The 20,674-nt window shown below is 37.9% G+C and overlaps 1 protein-coding gene across 1 annotated transcript; it reads right to left on the bottom strand.

Moving 5' to 3' along the window:
* Window positions 1–1,421: 1,421 nt before the first annotated feature.
* rhoj (ras homolog family member J) lies at window positions 1,422–20,674 on the bottom strand. Its single transcript, XM_083562025.1, has 5 exons — window positions 19,766–20,674; window positions 8,942–9,000; window positions 5,256–5,420; window positions 4,154–4,249; window positions 1,422–4,050 (listed from the first exon to the last, which is right to left on the bottom strand). The coding sequence occupies exons 1-5, from the start codon at window positions 19,971–19,973 to the stop codon at window positions 3,904–3,906; spliced, it is 675 nt and encodes a 224-aa protein (XP_083418151.1). The 5' UTR covers window positions 19,974–20,674; the 3' UTR covers window positions 1,422–3,903.

Raw genomic sequence — 20,674 nt, 5'->3', positions numbered from 1 at the left:
GCGCTATACAAATAAAAATGAATTGAATTGACAGTTAATGAGGTGATACCGGAGAAAATGCACCTCTTCAAGTCAATTTAGGAAGCTTATATATATATATATATATATATATATATATATATATATATATATATATATATATATATATATATATAAAATTATAGACATTTTACAGATTTAAATGATGTATTTTTTTTTCTGTACGATCAATAAAGACAGTAATTTAAGTTTGTGTCGCAATTATGAGGGAAAAACCCACAAAACGCTACCCAGAGGGTTAATTATGAGAATCATGGCCGATTTTGGTGTTTGATTTGAGACTCAGAAATAAAACAAAAGTTTACTGATTAAAAATATTTTTATCTGGAGTTAATTTATTTATTTTATATCTAAGTAAAGAAAGGAAAAAATTTCGTGCCGTTTAAAATAATTTTGACAGCCATATAATTATATATATATATATATATATATATATATATATATATATATATATATATATATATATATATATATATATATATATATACAAAACGAATTAAAAATGTTACCTAATGAATGTGTGCAGGCTGAAGATCCACATATAGAACACAAGCAGAGAAAAGATGATGATGATCATGATTGTGTCTGTTCTCAGTCATGTTTACATCACTGACTCCCTCTGTCTCATCCACATTAATCCCAAACTTCTTACTGCCTTCTGTGGTGAGTGAGAGTCCGTACTTTATACACCAGTGGATTGAACGTGCAGTAACAGGAAATCGGTTGTTCGGCTGAAATCGGCGCGCAGTGAAAATAAAAAAATTATATTTCACCAAATCAATGGATTAAAACTAAAGTAACAAGTCTGTTTTGAAAATGTAAGAAGTAAAAAGTACAGATATTTGTGTAAAAATGTAATGAGTAAAAGTAAAAAGTTGTCTGAAAAATAAATAGTGGAGTAAAGTACTGATACCAGAAAAATCTACTTAAGTACAGTAACAAAGTATTTGTACTCCGTTACTTCCTACCTCTGGCCACAACATATTTCACCCGTTACACAGACACTTTCGTTAAAGCCTGTGCAAAATTCATTAGTTTCAATGTAGACGGCTTATAGACAGGTGCGGCTTATTTATGGTGCGCTTATAGTCCGGAAATTACGATACATACAAATCTTATGGTAAGGTCTCCACAGTTTAGCATAATCATTGAATCTAAACAGCATAAGTATAAATTAACAGTGATGAAGCTACTTTGCATGATTTCTTGTGTTTCTTGGTCTCTTCTTTATGAATAATCGTAGTATTTCAATATTATGAACGATTACCATGGAACTGTAAAATCCGCAGAAAGTATTTTTTGTATATTCAGTTTCTTAAGTTTTAATCACACCGTATGTTAAAGCTTTAATCATGAAATGTGAGAAGAAAAGCACTCATACACCAAGTTGACAGTTTATTACACATACTGACATAGTAACCAAAACTGCTGTCTTTATGTATAATTGTACAAACCAATACATATACAAAAGTCACCACAATCTAAATTAAAAAAAAGGTTACACAGTTTAAGTTATTGTAAATGTGGCCAGAGCTGCTGCTGGTCCTCTATGTATGATTACAATATACAATTTGTTGCATAGGATGATGTAAGGCACAGTGTCTGAAAAGAAGATATATAAAATAAACCAACTCTGTGCTACATGAAAGGCACGTGGATTCAGGCTCATTCCTCCTGTGTTTAATGGGCCTTTTTCTCTTCGTCTTCGCGAGGAGGTTTCGCGCATCAGAATTCGTCCCTGAGGTGCCACTTAAAAGCAACCAGTGTACAACAGGGCAATTCAGATTAATGCCAGGGCAGGAGCACATTTAAGTAGTACTGAGTAAAGATTTGGGTGTTTGGTGTTATTTCAGAAGCTGGAAAGCTATAAGTGAATGTGAGAATGTATCTAAACTCCTGCACTGTTCTTTTTTTTTTCATTACGAAGCAACACACTAAAGCTCTTGAAGGGAAGGAGTTCAGAGATTTAGCATGATGTAGAGCCCTGGCTGCTCCATGAGACCTTTGGAAAAAAAAATGAGGGAAAAAGGCAAAGCTGTATGTGATTAGGTAGTTCTTAAAGAAGGTCAAAGAAGGAGGTGGATTTGGCAGAAAGGAGAAGTAAACCAGTATATGATTGCTGTTGGAGAAGAGAAAAGAGGCAGGTCTTTGTTGTGTTAAAATGCAAAATCACATCCTGTGGAGTTCCCAAGCACTGTTATTGCAGGAGTGGCAACATGCAAAATACAAATAGACCGTAGCAAATGAATTTTGATCACAAAAGCATTAGAAGAAGAAAAAAAAAAGATAAAAATCTGTCCACTATTTTTTTTAAATAAGCACCAACCAGATACCACGGTCTTGTGATGTTACAGGTCAAAATGTGAGTTTGAATACTGATGATGCCACAGATATCTGTAACCGGAAGGGGGAGTAAAAATTCGGCCTCTTACTCTGGGTACGAATATGGGCATTACTGTCTAACCTGTGCGTGGGAATTATTGCAGAAACAGGGGATGGACAGATAATGTTTTGGTGTTTCCTGTGCTGTAAATATTGGCTGCAATGTTTGCACTCCTGCCACTGAAATCCTTTGTAGTTTCTTCATAAATTACTGTAGAGGATTAAACTTAAGATCCATAATGATGGATTTGGAGTAATTAAAGTAAACAGTTTGCTAAAACGGGTTTAGGTCCACAATTACCTTTAACAGCGTTGCACTTAAATGCCCATCATTAAACAATAGATAACCTCACTAATGATGGAACACTGTGTCACACAGATGAGGATGGGTTCCCTTTGAAGCCTGATTTCTTCTCTCATACCTCATTTCCTTGCCACCAATTGGCTCATTAGGGATAAACTTAGAGGGACAATTATGTGATGCTAGAATTCATGTTCGTAATGTAATTATTTCAGTAAAGCTGCTTTGGGACAATGTCCATTGTTGAAAGAGCTATACAAATAATATTTAATTGAATTGAACAATGTCCTGTGTAGCACCACTAGGGTAAGTGTTGTTTGAAACACTCATCTTGAAAACTGAATTGTTTTCCCATTTCTACCATTTCCTGCCTGTATCTGCTTTCCTATTGATCATTTGGCCAACCTCCTGAGAATTTCCCTTATTAACTATCTCAGACCACAGCTATTCAAAAGAGCATGTTATTGATCCAAGACAATCAGGCTTTTACTGAGTAATAGATTTTCAACATTTGTTTCACGGGCCTTGGAAAGGCCTATAATGTATGAAACTAAAAATAGCTCATGGAAAACAAGACTTTTATTAGACTGGTAATTGGGGAAGTCTCCCTGTGGCAATTCAGAGACCTGTATGCTTGTCTAAAGCTTAAGGTAAGAAAGCAAACTGTCTTTGGTATGAGCACAAGAACAATACTGGGTTGTTGATCGAGGCACTTGTGTCGAGCTTAAAAAAAAAAAAAATCAATATAGTCATCTGTAGATATAGTTTGGAGTTTCCAAATCCCAAAGGAAACTTTTTTGATCACACTATTAGGAGTTGGATGAGAGCACAACTGATAAACACATTGCTTTCATTTATATCCACTCCAAATCAGTAAAGCATGTCTTGTTTGTTCATGTCAACGTCTGTTCGAGTCCAGAAAATGTGCTTTACAGAATGTGTGAAGAAAAAAAAAAACAGCTAAAAGCAGTAAACCCAGAGGGCGGAAAATAATTAATAAAGGAACAGAAGTGTGATTTCTTTTTTTTTTTCTCGTGTTCATGAAAGTTGAGGTGACGCAGAATACTTATTGAACTGAAGGTGCTGAAGGCCCTCGGCTGCGTGTCATTTCCCCTTTCAGGTACTGAAGGAACCGTGTCTTAGACCGATTTTAAAGGGTGATATGCCTCATGGCACTGTGATCATGCAATAGTACAGCAGCTCCTGCATGATATACAGCACCTCTTCTGTTTCTTGGGGCTGAAGATTGTCAGGATGGCCTCGTCAAACACTGTCTTTAGCCCCTTCTGCGTTAGTGCGGAACACTCGAGGTAGCACTGCGCTCCAATCTGCATACGCAACATAAAAACATGTACGAACATGACAGAGACTACCGTCGGTATGCATCTTAGAAAAGGTATGTCAGAGATGAGATGAATGAGATTTTCATACCTCTTTGGCCAGTTTGAGGCCTTGTTCATATGTCAGTGGTTTCTCCTTCATTTGGAGCAAACGGGCAAGTGTCTTTGGATCGTCTCGCAAGTCAATCTGAGACACGCCAAACAAAACGATGTTACAAATGACAACTTTTTTAAAAATATACGTAGCAATATCAATTCTACTACAATCAACCTTAAAAGTGTTTAGTCTAATCTTCGTAATTAGATTGGACTTGAAACCTTTCTTTCTTAATAGTCCACATTTGTTACTGTTAAGACACACTGATAGTCTGTAACTAACATTGACATTTCAAGGCCAGGATGCCAGATTTTATTATTGCAGCTGCAAGGGACTTTCTTTTTCTCTACTCAGCGATTGGAACTGCAAGTCCTATGGTTCACCTGGTGCCATTTTGGCAGTAGCTAAAAACGTTTGCATTTTGATGGACTTTGGAAATGCAATTGATTTAATTGGGATTATTATTTCTTTCATGTACATTCTGTGTAACTGAAAGTGAAAAATAGTTGTTGTACAGAGACACAAAGTTTAATTAACAAAATAAAAAGCAGTCATTTGTTTCTGCAAGTCTTCTGGTACTTGTCTTCATCACCTACACACCAATATCTTTACTCATTCAACTTGGTAAACTTGTTCAAGCTCTGTCAGCCTGAATAAAGATGCTGAACAGGAATTTGTAAGTATTACTACATATTTAAAATCTGTAAAAAAAAAAAAAAAATCAAAATAAATCTCTCATAATAATTAAAACTCCAACATGGTCCTGCATGTCAATATTAGGTGGGCTTTAATAATTTATGTAAAAAGTCATATTCCTGACATTTTTCATTAAGACTTCTGTAATAACCTTTCTGGAACTAGGAAGTATAATGCAATGCGATGAAAGGTAGAGTGATAGGCATGGTGAAATATTCCAGGAAGACCAGTATTCACAGTAAATACAGGCACTCTTGGAACGGTGCTCGACAAATTAAATTAGTGGACGTAAAACTAATTGTTGTATAAATACTTCTGGGTTTTTTTTTGTACATGTTGTTTGGTACAACAGGTGTGAAAAAAAACGTAAAGGTGCAGTCTGTCTGTTCATGGTGCTCACCTGTGTGCCTATGAGGATGTACGGCACACGAGGCATGCAAGACTTGAGCTCGGGAACCCACTCCTCCTGCACGTTGTAATACGAAGCCGGGTTCACCACAGAGAAGCAGATAAGAAACACGTCAGTGTTGGGGTAGGAAAGGGGCCGCAGCTGGTTGTAGTCTTCCTGTAAACAACAGAGGAGATGACAAGAAGCCAAATCCATTTTTTAATCACAGCACGCCTGCTGTTAAAAATCAAACTGTTCAATACAGGAAAGGAGAAAATTAAATATGTTGTACACAATTCATTGTACAATTAGAAAATGCTTGTACACACTGGCAACTTCAATATAATGCAATTATCTAATAAGTCAATCATGTGTCAGCAGTGTAATGTGTAAAATCCTGCAAATTAAGAAAATATATGGTTAATGCTTAAAACATTCATTTCTATTTTTGTATTTTTGTCTAGACGTGACATTTAACAGAAATATGGCAGGAATGTGATTTTATATATTTACTTTTCCCACCTGAGAAAAGAAGAAACCTTTCTATCTAGTTGTGGAGTTCGAGCTGAGTTGGGAATTTTGCTGAAACCTGCCAGTGTGAGTCGATAACACACTGTGCAAAGAACTGGACAGATAAAAAATTGAAAAAAAGGCAACATTTTGCCAATCTTGTTCAGTTTCAGTTCACCTGTGCCCACTGATGCCTCGGATTCCTGTTCTTTCCTGAAGCTTCTCCTGTTGAAGTCTATCCACCTCAACGTTCAGAGTTTTCTGAGATGCTTTTCTGCTCACAATCCTTTTAAAGAGTGGTTATTGTAGTTGCCTTCCAGTCCATATAAACCAGTCTGGCCATTCTCCTCTGACTGCTCTCAAGAACAACATATAGATCTGTTGCTCACTTCATGTTTTTGTTTGTTTATTGCACTATTCGGTGTAAATAAACTCGTTGTGTGTGAAATCTCTAGGAGATTAGTATTTCTGAAATAATCAAACAAGCCCATGGCACCAAAAATCATACCACAATCGATATAAATTTTGCCTGTATTTGCTCTATATTCTGTACATGTTTGATTGATGAAATGCCTGTAATGTTTCTGATAAAGGGATCTGTATCGAAATAGAAAAAAAAAACATTTATAGCACTTATTTTTTTATAGGGCAACATGAGAGCTCTGTCCTGATACTGACTTTTCTTGATAAGAGCCAGACCCTTTAGTGCTGGAGTGCAGTTGATCCCAGGGTAAGTGTTTACTATAGAAGAAGAGTCAAGCATGTTGGAAATGCTCTTCGGTGAAACGCACAATGCCAGTGCAGTGAAGGGCAACACAGAGAGGAATTTCAGTCTGTCGGCACTTCACTACTTCATGGGTATGAAGACTATGTTGTAAAGTGTCATCTACACCCTCTCCAATGATATGAGCTGCCTAATAGCTGCTTAATAAACTGAGGGAAACTTTGGGTTTTAATGACTACATGCTACATGTGTTAAATGGTTTTACATCCACACTTGGCTTGCACAATGTCCTGGTTTACCACATACATACACTCACTGGATACTTATTAAGGAGACCTGTTAATTCCTGCAGTTATCTAGTCAGCCAATTGTGGTCATGCACAATATGCTGTTGTAGCATATTCATCATAATGTGTAATATTTTGGCCATACTGAGATGCTTTTTGTGCTCCCAATAGTTGTAAACAGAGTTACTATACCCTTCCAGGCAGCTTGAAACAATTATACCATGTCCTCTGACCTCAAGGTCACAGCAATCACAGTTTTTTAATGTTACTATAAACAGACACTCTTGACCTGTATCTGCATGCTTTTTCTTTTTTTCATTGCACTGTTGCCACATGATTGGCTGATTTAGTAAATGATTGCACAGGTGTTCCTAATAAAGTGGACAATGAGCGTACATCCATCTAACAAACTACTGCACACAGTAGAAATGAAAGAAAACAGATCTTCAAATAGTGGTCCAATTGTGCGATATTCTTTTATTTTTTTTTCCATATAATGTCTTGTGACTTGAATAAATAATCTTGTGACAGGAGCTACAGACGGGTGATAAAGGAAACAAATGTTAGCTCTGTTTTGCTGTGAAGGGAATTGTACCGCCATGGTTTGGGTCCCCTTTAGACTTTAAGATTTACGACAAATCAATGCAATGTTATTCTGACTGATCTCTTTTATCCTACGATGAAACGTTTCAATGCTAAAATGGAGCTGTCTTCTGTAAGACATCAATTCTCTCTTCCTTAAGGCACAAGGAATAAGGAGTATGGAAATCATATACTGTAAATTAGGGATGTAAAGCAATGCCAATATCTGCAGTTGTTCAGGCCTTCAAATATTCAGATCTGATTCTGTACTCGGATTTAAACTGGATATGAGTGGGGTCATGACACAATGTTGTTTTCATTTACAAATTACTGCAGAAATTATATCTCCTTAACCAGGTACACTGTGGCATTTTCTGGCAAGTTTTCTATCTTCTATCTAATGTGACTGAGTTTGCAAGATAATTATGTACCAAAAATATCTATTTCATCCCCAATTTAAGAAATAGTGATCTTCTGCTACAGTGGACGCCGATAACCATCTAGGAATATTTCATCAGATTTACTTTACTCTTTACATTTTTGTCCAGAAAGATCAAGAAGGTTCACTTTACAGGTAGTCAATCTTCTATTTAGTAACACCCCTATTCATCATATACTGTGACCTTTGCAGTCATCAGATCTCATACGAACTGAACACCTGAGTGATTTTGGATCAATGTCTTAGACAGAGCATCATCATCATCAAGTGAAATAATCATTATTTTAAAATAATGGTCTTCATCCCTTCAATACAGTTGCAGAAATGTGTATAATCTACGAAAAGGGGTTTGGATGGGTTGTCATAGACAAACAACTTATGATACATTTTTCATATTGTTGTTAAATTTGTTACCCACCTGTTACCCAGCTTGGACTGACCCCTTTTTCCAGAGCGACTTACAATGATCTTTTTTTTCTACATTTAAACAGTTGAGGGTTAAGGGCCTTGCTAAAGCACCCAAGAGTGGCAGCTTGGTGATTCTAGTATTTGATCTCACAACCTTAATAAAAAGAAGTCAAACAACTTGGACACTAAGCTACCATGTCCTCACATCCCCCAAAAATGCTGAAGGTAAAATTAGCATTCATGTTCATGCCATCAATCCATCCAGTGAATCGGTACTGCTTGCTTACATTATATCACCCCGTTATGGTGTATGCAACTGACACCACACACTGTAGCCTACAAGCACACAGCAGTTTGAGTGGATAACAACTGACAGCTTTCCTCTCTTCCAGATGGATGCAGGCTGCATAATATTGAGTGTGCCTTTCTTGTGTGTTCCCAATTATGAGACATCTGAAGAAGCTTATTTACTTTGGAGATATTGAGTTATCTGACGCAAAGCAATAAAACCATCAATAACAGTTTGATGATGAAGGGAGTCAGTCCGGAAAAATGGTTAAGGTCATCTATCAAAACGTCAAGTTTATTTGTGAAACAGTCATAATGCATTATGCACAACAGAATGTACCCTTATTTAAGTCCAAACATACTCTATGTACTATTAATGAAATATGTGATTATAGTTTATACTTATTCAAGTATTGTTCTACAAAAAAAAGATAAAATAATTATATAAGTAATCACTTACCTGACCAGCAGTATCGTACAACCCCAACAAGTGCTGTCTGCCAGACACTGTAATATTTACTGTGAAAGAAGCCACATAAAAATGATGAGTTTTTTTGCATCTACAAATTGCAAATAAAATACAGTACATGGTTCCTGAGTAAACCAAAGGCCTACTTCGTTACAAACCATTTAAACATTTCGCTGTAAGGTTTTTGTATTCTTACACGAGCGTATGTTTGTACTAGCATGAGGCTAGCGAGGCAACTGAATGCATCCTACTGTCTACAGAAGCTTGTGACCATAGATTCAGGCGAATCAAAATGACATCATAACAACATAGCCTCAAACTATTTTAAGTTGAGATCTTGTCACGCTTGACTTAAGTTACAGGCTAGCAGCTAGAGATTTTTTTTAAAGCAACCCTGTAACAGGCAGCTGTAATTTTCAACACCAAATATTCAGAGAACAGAAGGATGTACCCGGGTCTGAATGCCCATACGCCAAACCCTGACGAATAGCCAAAGAAAATGCCAAACTGCAAATGATCAAACTAAACATGTCCACATTAACTCACTTAACTCAGTCTTTTAGATGTACACATTTTTTCGATCTCGGCTAATTGTGGTGCAACTGGTGCAATTATGCTCGTTTCTGATTGCTAATAATTGCACTCCAAAGACACATTAACACCCTAGCTAGTTATTAAAATTGCTAGATAACAATGTAGATTAAACCTGCTAATCACATCTTTTCTAATCAGGAAAAAGACTAAAAAATGTGGACGGAAAAAGTTCAAATCTTGATAGAGAAAGTTTATGTCATCATTCCCACTGTGTGCTAGAAGGTATAGAAACAGTACTATCATTAACTGCCCTGGCTGATGCTCCTCCCCATTAAGATTTATAGAATGGACTGCTCTCCCAGTGGGTCTCATTGTTGAAGTTCCCATTTTTAACAATATGGATCTTGATAGATCTGAAAGTGGCAGCGAATGTGCCTCTCCACAATTATACCATATCTACAGAAAGCAACCAAATCTACAGAACATTGTCTTATTTTTTCCCTGGTCACTTAAATACTATAAATTAATGAAGAGGTAATGAAGATTAATATTATTTACAAAGCTTTTACAGTGTATATCTGCCCCACCTGACCCTTCAGATGAGCCACCAGTGCCTACTGTTTACACTGTGGAATTGAGTAGATTGATTGCATTTGGTTAAGTTTGGCTGAAATGTACTTTCTAAAAATAAAAATAAAAAGACAATGGTGATCTTTTGTCTTATCACTTCATTACTTGTACACTCAATATAAGTGGTGTACAATACATCTATCCTTATGGGTGATGAGTCAATAACAGGAGACTAGTGTGATCATAAAGAGGAAAACACACCATGCTCTTTTTTTGGCTTATGTTCTCAACAACCAGCATTCAATAAAGTCATTGTGTGTGCACTAAGCACTTTCTTGGCTCCTTAGTAGGTGCACCACAGGGCTTAGTGAACCATTTGGAACAGAGCCTTTTTCACATCTGATGAAAGCTGTGAATAATAATTGTAACGATCATAACTTCTTTGTCTTTACTGAATTCCAAACCAACTGAATTTTTAATCTACACTGTTAAGCATTTAGAGAAATTATTTGTTCTCCCTGATTAAGTTGATAAAACATGATCTTATAAGAATTGGCCCTTTAGTCAGCTGGAAAAGCTGGAAATTGGCTGGGATTGGAATAAGACAGCTGCTGCAGCTGAAGATGTTTAGTTTTGAAAGTGTCATAAGGAAGGGCATTGTGTGTGTGTGTGTGTGTGTGTGTGTGTGTGTGTGTACAATGTGTGAAACAATATACATCCTTGTGGGTGATAAGCACATAAAAGGACAGTTGTTTTGCTACAACATAGAGGAAAATGGCCAGACACAGCCATGCTTTATTTATTTTTTTTTTGCTGTCTACAACCAGCACTCAGTAAAGAAACAAGTGTGTCAGCTGAGCACTTTCCTGTCTCTTTAACTGCACACTATGCTGTCTCTATATTCCCTAAAGGTTTCACTCTGGGCATTGACACTAGTGCAATGCTTGTAAAAGGCAATATGGTAATTTAAAATTTTCTCCCCCTCATCTGCAGTAGTAATGAGCTGAACTGCTAGAAGCTCCACAGGGCTGGTGAGAAGCAGCAGCAAAATGAAACTTCCCCGCAGATCATGTCGTTACGTCAAGCATTATTGTATCCCTTGGCAGCATGTGGCATAATCTTGAAACATTAGAGATATAATTGATGAGTGACTATGCGCAGTGTGAGGCTTTAGAGCACTTCAGAAATTCGAATCAAGTCAGTCGTGTCTTATATTCACTGGAACGACTGCAAATGGGGCTGCTAAATTTAGCTTCCTCTACAAACGCAGACAAGAGTTCGATCCCAAATACTGCAGGCAACAGCATGCTGAACTGCACTAGGGCGGTGAGAAAGTGCTGAACTCTGCTTCTAAGTCACTTCTACACTTTGGGGTTATCAATTTTTGGTAAGGAACTGAATGACTGCAGCTGTAGCTGATATGACTAGTAAATGGGTGTGAGTGGGGGGGGGGGGGTGAAACTGAGACAGCATTTCATTTGGACATGCTTTGAGGCTGAGTCTCTGTTGCAACGTATCAGCTGTCCCTCACAGCTCCCTATAGAAGCACTGGTCTCCTCCTGAGACACTCTGAATAAATAAGGAGTAGACTGTTGACACACACAGCCTTCCTCTCCTGTGTCCCACTTCGTTGTTTCTGGTGAAGCAGGAAAAGGACAAAGACAAAGAGGAAGAATGAGGGAGAAAAATATTGTGGTTATCTGGGGGTGGTAAAGGGGCCCTCAGCTGTTCCATCCGGTCAGCTGCCTCTCGTCATGGGGCCTGCCTGTTGTACTCCACAGCTTGGAGAGAGAGAGAGAGAGAGAGAGAGAGAGAGAGAGAGAGAGAGAGAGAGAGAGAGAGAGAGAGAGAGAGAGACACATGGTGTTGTTTCAATCATCCCCCTCTAACCAAAAACCTCCACACATGTTGTGTAATGTGATTTGGGGTGTGGATAAGTCTCCAGGCCTCTTACAATGTGGCTCTGTGTAATGCGAGAATGCTTAAAGCGCCACCATGGCTTCTTTAGCTGACCAACCCACTCAGAGGGAAGCACAATAGATAAAATGCTATGAACAGGGCTATTAGTGTAGGTGGGAAAATCCCTCACATTCCAGTACAGTATTAAGCACTGTAACAAAAATATAAACCTGGTAGTGATCGTTGAGCACTTCATATACTAGTGCATATATAAACACATCTTAAACGATTATACAAAAAAATTCACCCTTAACATCTTAGGTTTTTTTTCTTTTCTTCAGTTAAATGATTTTTCAGTGCCCAGTCAACAATTATCAACATTCAACAATGCTTGTCATCTCATTCATGCTAACCTGCAAAGACAAATCTCTTGGTTAGCCAAGATGCACCACATTGCATTCTGGACCTTTAAGTCCAGCCTGCAGATTAAACTACTTCTGCAATTCATTTCTCATTAATCCATTAAAATGAAACTCCTGCTCGTGTCTTGAAGTGTTCATGGTAAAACCTACGCTATATCCCTGATTACTGGAATTGTGCTAGCAACCGCTATCTACTCGTGAGAGTATACTGAAAGCATATTTCATGTGTTTTAGGGGTGGAGTTTTCCGAGTAATGTGGTCACTACTTTTTATGGCTCAGTAGCATAATTCTGTTAAATGCAGCATTTCATTTTGTTATATATTTCTTCACAGCTGGATACACTATACATTACTTTTTTTATACACATATACACATACACACCTCTGTTTTGGTGGAATTTTTGCAAGTGAATGACTTTAAATGTCACTGTTGGAATATAGTATGCCTACAAGATTCCTTTCATCATTATTCTTAAAATAATACTTTTAACTAGTCTTCCTTACATTTTGGTGTGCTGCAGATAGTCACTACAGTCATCACTGGGGTTAAATCATCATGCATGCACAGGGGACAAAGTTTTGTTTAACACCTTTGCTGTATTACCTTGTTTTACGTGCACGAAATGTATTACACAATATATTATTCATACCAGTATAGATTTTAGCATAAACAATATACTTCATTCTCTGCCCATTTGTATATAGAAATGTGTTTATCCACACACAAGAACATAAAGGCGCATTGCATGTTGAAGGTAATCCAGTTATTATTATTGTAATTGATCTTTTGTATTTAATAACAGACAGTCTTTCAGGATATCATAAAGTGCAGGAAAATGAATGTTTCAGCTCATTGATTTTCACTGTGTTTTAGTACAGTTGATTAAACTGGCTAAGAGCAAGACCCAGGTCAATTAATGCTAATTATGCATTTTAATCAAATCATGTCTGTGAAGCTGTGCTCAAACAGTAACGAGGCAAAGCTTTTGATTAGCCGTGCACGGCCATTGCTTACAAACACACTTCGCCAATGTGGACATGGGACTGTAGACAGCAACTCTAAGGGATGTTTCTTGGAACTAGAAATGAATATAAAACGAGTCATAATCAGTTGCTTTTTTTGGCACTTGTTTTTTTTGTTTGCAAACCTGTGGATTTTGAGACTGAGATGCCTTTTGAGACTGCACCTAGATGCACAGCTGGCAGTTGATTGACGCTCAATTTGAAAAATTTCTACAGTCTGGCTTTACATATAAACAAAAGCAGTTTATGCTGGTCACTGCTTAGTATCTGTCTTCGGTAAGGCTAGAGAAGCTATTAAATTATTGATCTATTAAAAACCTGGGTTAATCAGCAATCTCTGGTAGCACTGTCGAGATCTAGTGCTCATGCAAATTGGGCATAAAATAAATGTTGCATTAATGATGCATAAATAGTATGGCATGATGCTGATCTAAGCATAGTGGTGGAATACAATTTTAGCCTGCTGCAGATTGTAACACACTCTATTACGTCAAACAAATGCGTGCTTTTAAACATCAAGTGATATAGCAAAGCCTGCAATCAAGTGTAGGTGTTGACAAGAACTTTTTCAAGGTGCTGAGTGCACTTCATATCCTGCACTCTAATTACACTTTATCTTGACTTTAAATACAGACTTATTTATACAGAAATGTGTTGTTTATACCCTCTCCCAGACTGAGAAGAAGATGAAGCTACTTTATTAGAGACGAACGTATTATGTTTAAATGGTGATTCAAATATTTTTGGAGACGTTGCGGTACGATGTTGCCTAATGCAAAGCATGCAAAGTGTATTATTACTTATTCCACTTATACAGCAGCAGTTTGCCAACAATTATATGTTTCCACTTAACAAATAATATAAAGATGAATTAAATAAAAAAACCTTAAAAATGTGACAAATGTAAAATTTAAGAAATCCAATGTCAATTTTTTGGGGGTTAATAAAATGGTCATTGGTTAGAAAAAACCTGAAGTAATGTAACAGATGGTTCATCAGTGGATGTACGTTTTCTTAGAAAAAGCTGGACATGTATTACGTGTTAGAAGACTTGTGACTGAATGAAATGGTGATGATGGGATAATTGTATAATGTTTTAAACCTTTTGACATTTCTGACATACTTTTTCTTAGAAACATTCTTAGAAACTTAGAGCACATAAAACCCTAAGGACTATCATCTGACACATCCTTGACTCATACTTGTTTAATGTTGTTTAACTTCCACAAGTACATAATGCCAGCTATAAAAATGCTTCATCCTTTGACTAGGATCCCACCCAGATGAGGATGGGTTTTCGAGTCTGGTTCCTTTTAAGGTTTCTTCCTTATGCCATCTCGGGGAGTTTTTCCTTGCCACAGTCGCCGCCCGGCTCGCTTATCGGGGACAAACTTACAAAGAACATCTTAATGTAAAAACATATAAAAACATATACAAATAAAATACAAATACAAATAAAAATGAATTTTATTTAGTTTAATCTGACTTTTCTATGTGGGAAAAATTACATTTGACACAGAATTATGCTTCCAAAAATAAGCTTATTTTTAGACTTAGATTTTGTGGAATGCTTGCCATGCACATCCATGTGAACACTGTAAGAGCGATGCTGTTATCGAACATTAACACCTACTGGCCAATTTGATTTAACAATTTAACAGCTATGTGTTATAAGTAGTTATAATAAACATCATACTCTCATGCAAACTGTACATTACCAATATGAGAAGTAAAAGATGTTTCACTTTTGGTGTGATGTTTTTGCATACATTGTGTATAGACTTTGGATATACAGACTGCCTCTCCTATACAGACATCATCCAATCTTACATAACAGACATTTGCTAGGTAAACTTTTAGCATCTAAAATGTATTTCCATCAGTAATAAGGCCTGTACATTAGCAGGAGAATGAGATCCAACTTATACACAACATGACAACACCAAAATGGTGTTCCTCATCAAAGATGGATATTTTAATTATAATTTTTATATTAGATTCACAATGGTCCCCAAAGTGCCCATGACTTAACAAGGCAATATCACTGGTATATTACATGATTTGTGGCGAGCCGCAAGAGACAATGATTAATCTCGTCAACGTTAACAGTCTCTATGCCGTAGACTGGGAACGCAATCTGTTTGTTTTGGACAAGGGAATTTTGATCCAGTGGGATTTGTGAGCGGAAACAACGGCCTCTCTTCACAGTGGAACTTTAGCCCTACGTCCTTTACAGCCCATGACGTGAGCGAATACATCTAGGAGTGATTCTAAAATGGAAATTTGTTTTAACTGATTGAAAAAGTAATCAGACTTTAAGGAATATAAAAATTGAGTATTTTTTAGAATAAAAAAAAAAAAAAAAATCAATAACTATTTCCTACCATTTTCATGGTACGTTTGAGAAGGTTATCAAACAAACGGGTTTAGCAGCCATTGACCCATATGTGGAGTATATATATGTGTATTGTTTCATCCATTGCAACATGTGTTTAAAAATGTGGTGCCTACTACAATCTCTGCAGTAAACTACTGCTAGTGAAATAATGGCCATTTCTTGTTTAACACTAATACTGCTATATCAACAACAATGGGCTCTATTCAGGGCCATACAAGAGAGCGCTGTGTTCCTTGGCCTAGACATTAAGACACTGTGTGACAGTTCACCCATTTTATTATGATGCTATGTCGAGGCCCTCTCCATGTGGAGAAACTGATGGGGCTAGACCTAAATGGGAACGATTGATAGTCTCTGTGTTTTCACTCAGCCCTGCTGCGCACAACAGAAGAATGTCCCTTCTTTTCCCTCTTGATCTTTTTCTCCCTCTATTTTCTTCTCATCCGTCTCGGTGTTTGAATATCACTGGTAAGGTTTCTAACGTATAGCACATATGAACAAAGCTTGACAAGAAGATTCATAGCATATTTATGACTCCTGATGATTCCAGACAGGCTAATATGGTTCTCCAAACATACCTGGGAATGGCAATGTATAGCTGGACTGAGCTGTCTGAGAAAACTGGATGCAAGTCAGCGATTGGCTAATGTAAATAGATGCAAAGATCTAGAGATTATTACAAGTCCTGCACAGAGATAGGAAGAGATAAAGCAAGACTCCGAATATTTCGCCATCTCAGAGAGTTTTTCCTTGCCACAGTCGCTCATCAGGGACAAACTTACACATAAAAATACCCATCTTATTTATTTTTATCACCCAATTATCTGTGTAAAGCTGCTTCGAGACAATGTTTATTGTTAAAAGGCGCAATACAAACGAAAATAAATTGAATTTCAATATTTAACCATTTCTTATATACACAGCCAGTTAAGGGTTGCTGGTGTCCTTGAATTAACATTCTGGTTAGATATACACCTCGCAGCTGTGGTGTCAAGCCTGTGTCTGTGTTGTTGTCAGAATGGAGGTTCTCCCTGTGTCTACATTGATTTCCTCCAGGTTCTTCAGTTCCCTTCTACCTCCCAAAACCGTACAAGGTGTATTGACTATGCTAAATATTGGCTATGCTATACGTGTGTACGTGGCTCACTGCGATACCATCCCATCTAATGTGCATTCCTGGAATAGACTTCTAAACCTGACCTGGATAAAGCAGCTTTCTGAGGATGAATGAACATGTAAAAACTTTTGACTGACAGTGTATATATTAAATCGTTCTTGCAGTGAGATTATATAGTCGCTGTCTTAGCAACATTTTTGGCAGTAGATTTGAATGCTGTCATGTCAGATTTTCAACAACCTAATCCGAGTAACTCAGTAATATATAATAACAATAACCCAAACCATACATCATATAAGATCATGCTTGATATTTTAGCTTCTTATTTCCAATACACACACACATATTTAGGTACATTTTCCACTCTTTCACGGTATGGGGAGTAAAAGGACAATAAGAAAATAACAAAAGCATCACCACACAGCATCCTTTCTACATTATGATCTGACTACATAACCACCAGCTTGGTTTTAAGAGCCCATAATTGTTTAAAAGGGACCTTAAAATCTGTGGTGAGGTCACATCTGTTTGGCAACGCAGTGTAACTGAACCAATTAAAAATATCTTATACGGCCTTCATTCTTCCGGCTCTCTGCCTTTTAACTGCCACATAAATGCATCAACAATAACAATCTTTCATATGGTGTGGTAGGATTTCTTTTGTCAATTGCCCTGGTGCAATTTAAACAGCACTTCAATTTTAAACAACCGTGACTTGAAACTTTGTGGACATGCTTCTAATTGTTACTTATCCGTCTGTTTATCTAAAGTAGGAGTCACCAAATGAGCTGGACTGCGAGTCACATTTCTTATGAACATATGGTCTTTTCATCACTTTCCAACAGATAATCCCACAAGTATTGAGGCTTTGTGTTTTTCCTTTAAATCTGTGTTTCCTAACTAAAATCCTGGAAGGCAGCAACAAACCTGACATTTGTAGTATACATGAGCCTTGGGAGCAGTGTCAGAAACCAGTACCACTTGTGGGACTATTTAAAAGATCACATCAACAATGGTTAACATTCCATGTCTGGACCACATCTGCAACTCACAGGTTCCTTCATACAGTAAGTGCTGTGATATATCACTATTGTGTCCCCCCCACCCCCACGCTTCTAGCCTTGAGGAGTTCTGCCTCATTAATGCACATTAGACCTTGTAATAAATTTGCCCATGTGCATAAGCAGCTCCAGCCAACAAAAGTTCACAAATAAAATGGTGTCAAGGCCTGGGTGTAATTGTTGAATGTTCTAAATGTATTCTGGCTCTGGACATACTTCAGACACAACTCTGACTGTAAAGAAAAACAGGTGCTCTTTGTCTAGTGTGTGTGAAGATCACAGAGTAACCAATTCATTATTTGTGTGCCGGATTATAATTAGAACGCTGTACAAAGTTTTGTCTTTTTTATAGGGAAGTTTGTGGGGAAAACTGGAATTTTGTCAAATTTCTGTCCTTTTGTTCACTGAGAACTTTTTTTTTTTTTTTTTTTTTTTTTTTTAACAGTGATGAAACTTTTTCCAGTGACGTCACTGTCATGCAAAGAAATAACCAGAATATCAGACACATCGTCCACACATCAGCAGAGTGTAAACAAATCTAAGCAAAAAAAAAATGTAGTTTAATATCTAAACACGTGCTGTGACTGCAAATGTGTTACAAACACTGCCTTGGACTACTTCTCTCTCTCTCTCTCTCTCTCTCTGTGTAGAAAAGGTAAAGAATTAAAATGATAACTAACATATCTAATGGTTGTTAAAGGTGGTGATCATGTCGCCAGACTACAAAACACCATGAATATGTTACAGATTTCAGCTATGGAAAGCGTAAGCTCCACTACAGAACAATCATGTGGTGTCGTAGACGCTATAGCATTTGACATGAGCCTACAATATACAATAAAATGCACTCTAATGAGACTTAATGGGCACTTCTGCTGCCTCACAGTTTCAAACTCTCCATGTAGGTTTCCTCTGTAATCTCTGGTTTCCTCCCTCCTCCAAAAACTTAAAATTTGCAGGTTTTAGTAATGTATAGATTTGGTCCTTACGTTGCCCTTATGTGTAAACATGTGTGTGCACGATGCCTTGCAAGTAGATTGGCTTTCTATCTCAGTGTATACTCCTGCCTCACACCCAGAGTTCTTACCGGGATAAGCAGTGGACCCACAATAACCCTTTTAGGGATAAAGTGCTTGTTAAAGAAGAATGAATAAAGAAGTATTCAGAGTCCGCTCTTCTCGTTTTCATGCTGGAGGTTTCATGCGGGAGAATAATCTGCCTCAACTTTCTACCCTCGTGCTTTTGCTGGTTCTTTTGAGTCGATATCATGTGCCTGAGATCATTTCAGTTCTATACCTTCAGAGCATTCTCTCAACTTTTCCCTCTAGTTTAGTTTAATACAGGGTGATATTATGTGTAAAATCTTTTCTTTTTTTATTTCAGATTGGAGAATAACCCAAATATGCCTGTTTAATGTAACCCTATTGTGGTTCATTGACAATAATGACAGCAGTATGTGATCAAAAGGTAGCACAGGGTATGTTCCAATCCTTTTGTGTGTAATGTGTATCTGTTTGTAAACATCAGTTTGTTTTACTTGTGTGTTTTAAGTCTTGACTGAGGATTAAGTGTATCCAGTCACAAACAGTTCCTCTATCAGGGGCTATTCTTGGGACCCTGGGGTTAAGTGTGCGTGCGTGCCAAAGTGTGTGTGTGTGTGTGTGTGTGTGTGTGTGTGTGTGTGTGTGTGTGTGTGTGTGTGTGAGAGAGAAAGAGAGACACCGGATGCAGAACAACACAATACAATGGAGTACAGTAATTACAGTAAGAGGGATGAAATATTTGTCCCACCTGCGTAGTGGTCGAACACAGTCGGTACATATTCCTCGGGGAAAGCGTCATTGGCGTAGCTCATGATTAAACAGGTCTTGCCAACAGCTCCGTCTCCGACCACCACACACTTCAGCATCTTTTTGACAGAGGCGGTAAAGGGCTCTCCACTATCCGCTCCGTCCTCTGCCCCGGTGCGCTGCTCCCTTCTGGAACTACGGCCAGGCATGATGGTGCTTCTGTCTCTCTATCTCCTTCCCTTTTAGCGCACGGACCACGTTAATCCCTGTCCTTGTGTAGTCTGTAAGAGGACGTTTTGTAAGAAGGGCCTTCAGTTAAACGAGTTCAAACCCCTCAGGATGACTTCTCAAGCCTCTTACCAATCCGCCTGCTCGGTAAACCGCACTGTTTTGCGTCCAGCTTCCAAAACAACCCGCCTGCGGATCCGCCTGCATTTACACACACTCAGTCCACCAGCTCTCATCCAACCCTCTCCGTGTCCGACACTCAAACACTTTCTGTGGGTGCCTCGATTTTTCCCATTTTGTCTCTCACTCTCTAGGTCAGCCTTCTCCATTCGCCGGCTCCTCGTCGCTCGTTTTCAGGAAACTGAAGCGTTCCTTGAGAATGCCATATTAGGCAGGAGTGGGCTGGGAACAATAGGGGCTCTGTCCAAATCCACGTAACAAGGGAGACTAGGCAGTAATACAGCAGCGACAAACACAACGAGGGGACATAATCCAGGTCCCGCAGTTTCCCATTGAGCTAACTCAAAAAAAGTTAACCACTGCAGGCAAAACAGCCAAATCCGACTCGAATCATAATTACATGCGCTAGAAAGACGCGCAACAGTGAAGGTGTGTGTGTGCATATCCACCAATTTATCTGCTCTAATCTTAGACTGTATTCACAGAAAGCATGTTTGGTGCG

This window comes from Silurus aristotelis, assembly GCF_946808225.1.
Source record: "Silurus aristotelis genome assembly, chromosome: 15".
Lineage (NCBI taxonomy): Eukaryota > Metazoa > Chordata > Actinopteri > Siluriformes > Siluridae > Silurus > Silurus aristotelis.
The sequence above is the reverse complement of the archived record's forward strand: the minus strand, read 5'-3'. Positions and strand labels throughout refer to the sequence as shown.

Excerpts from the sequence above, each read along its gene's own strand:
- rhoj (XM_083562025.1), bottom strand. The coding sequence starts at position 19,973 with ATGCCTGGCCGTAGTTCCAGAAGGGAGCAGCGCACCGGGGCAGAGGAC. Across the intron at positions 5,421-8,941 it reads TGTACGATACTGCTGGTCAG|GAAGACTACAACCAGCTGCG; the intron begins GTAAGTGATTAC and ends TGTTGTTTACAG. Across the intron at positions 4,250-5,255 it reads ACATCCTCATAGGCACACAG|ATTGACTTGCGAGACGATCC; the intron begins GTGAGCACCATG and ends GGCGTGTCTCAG.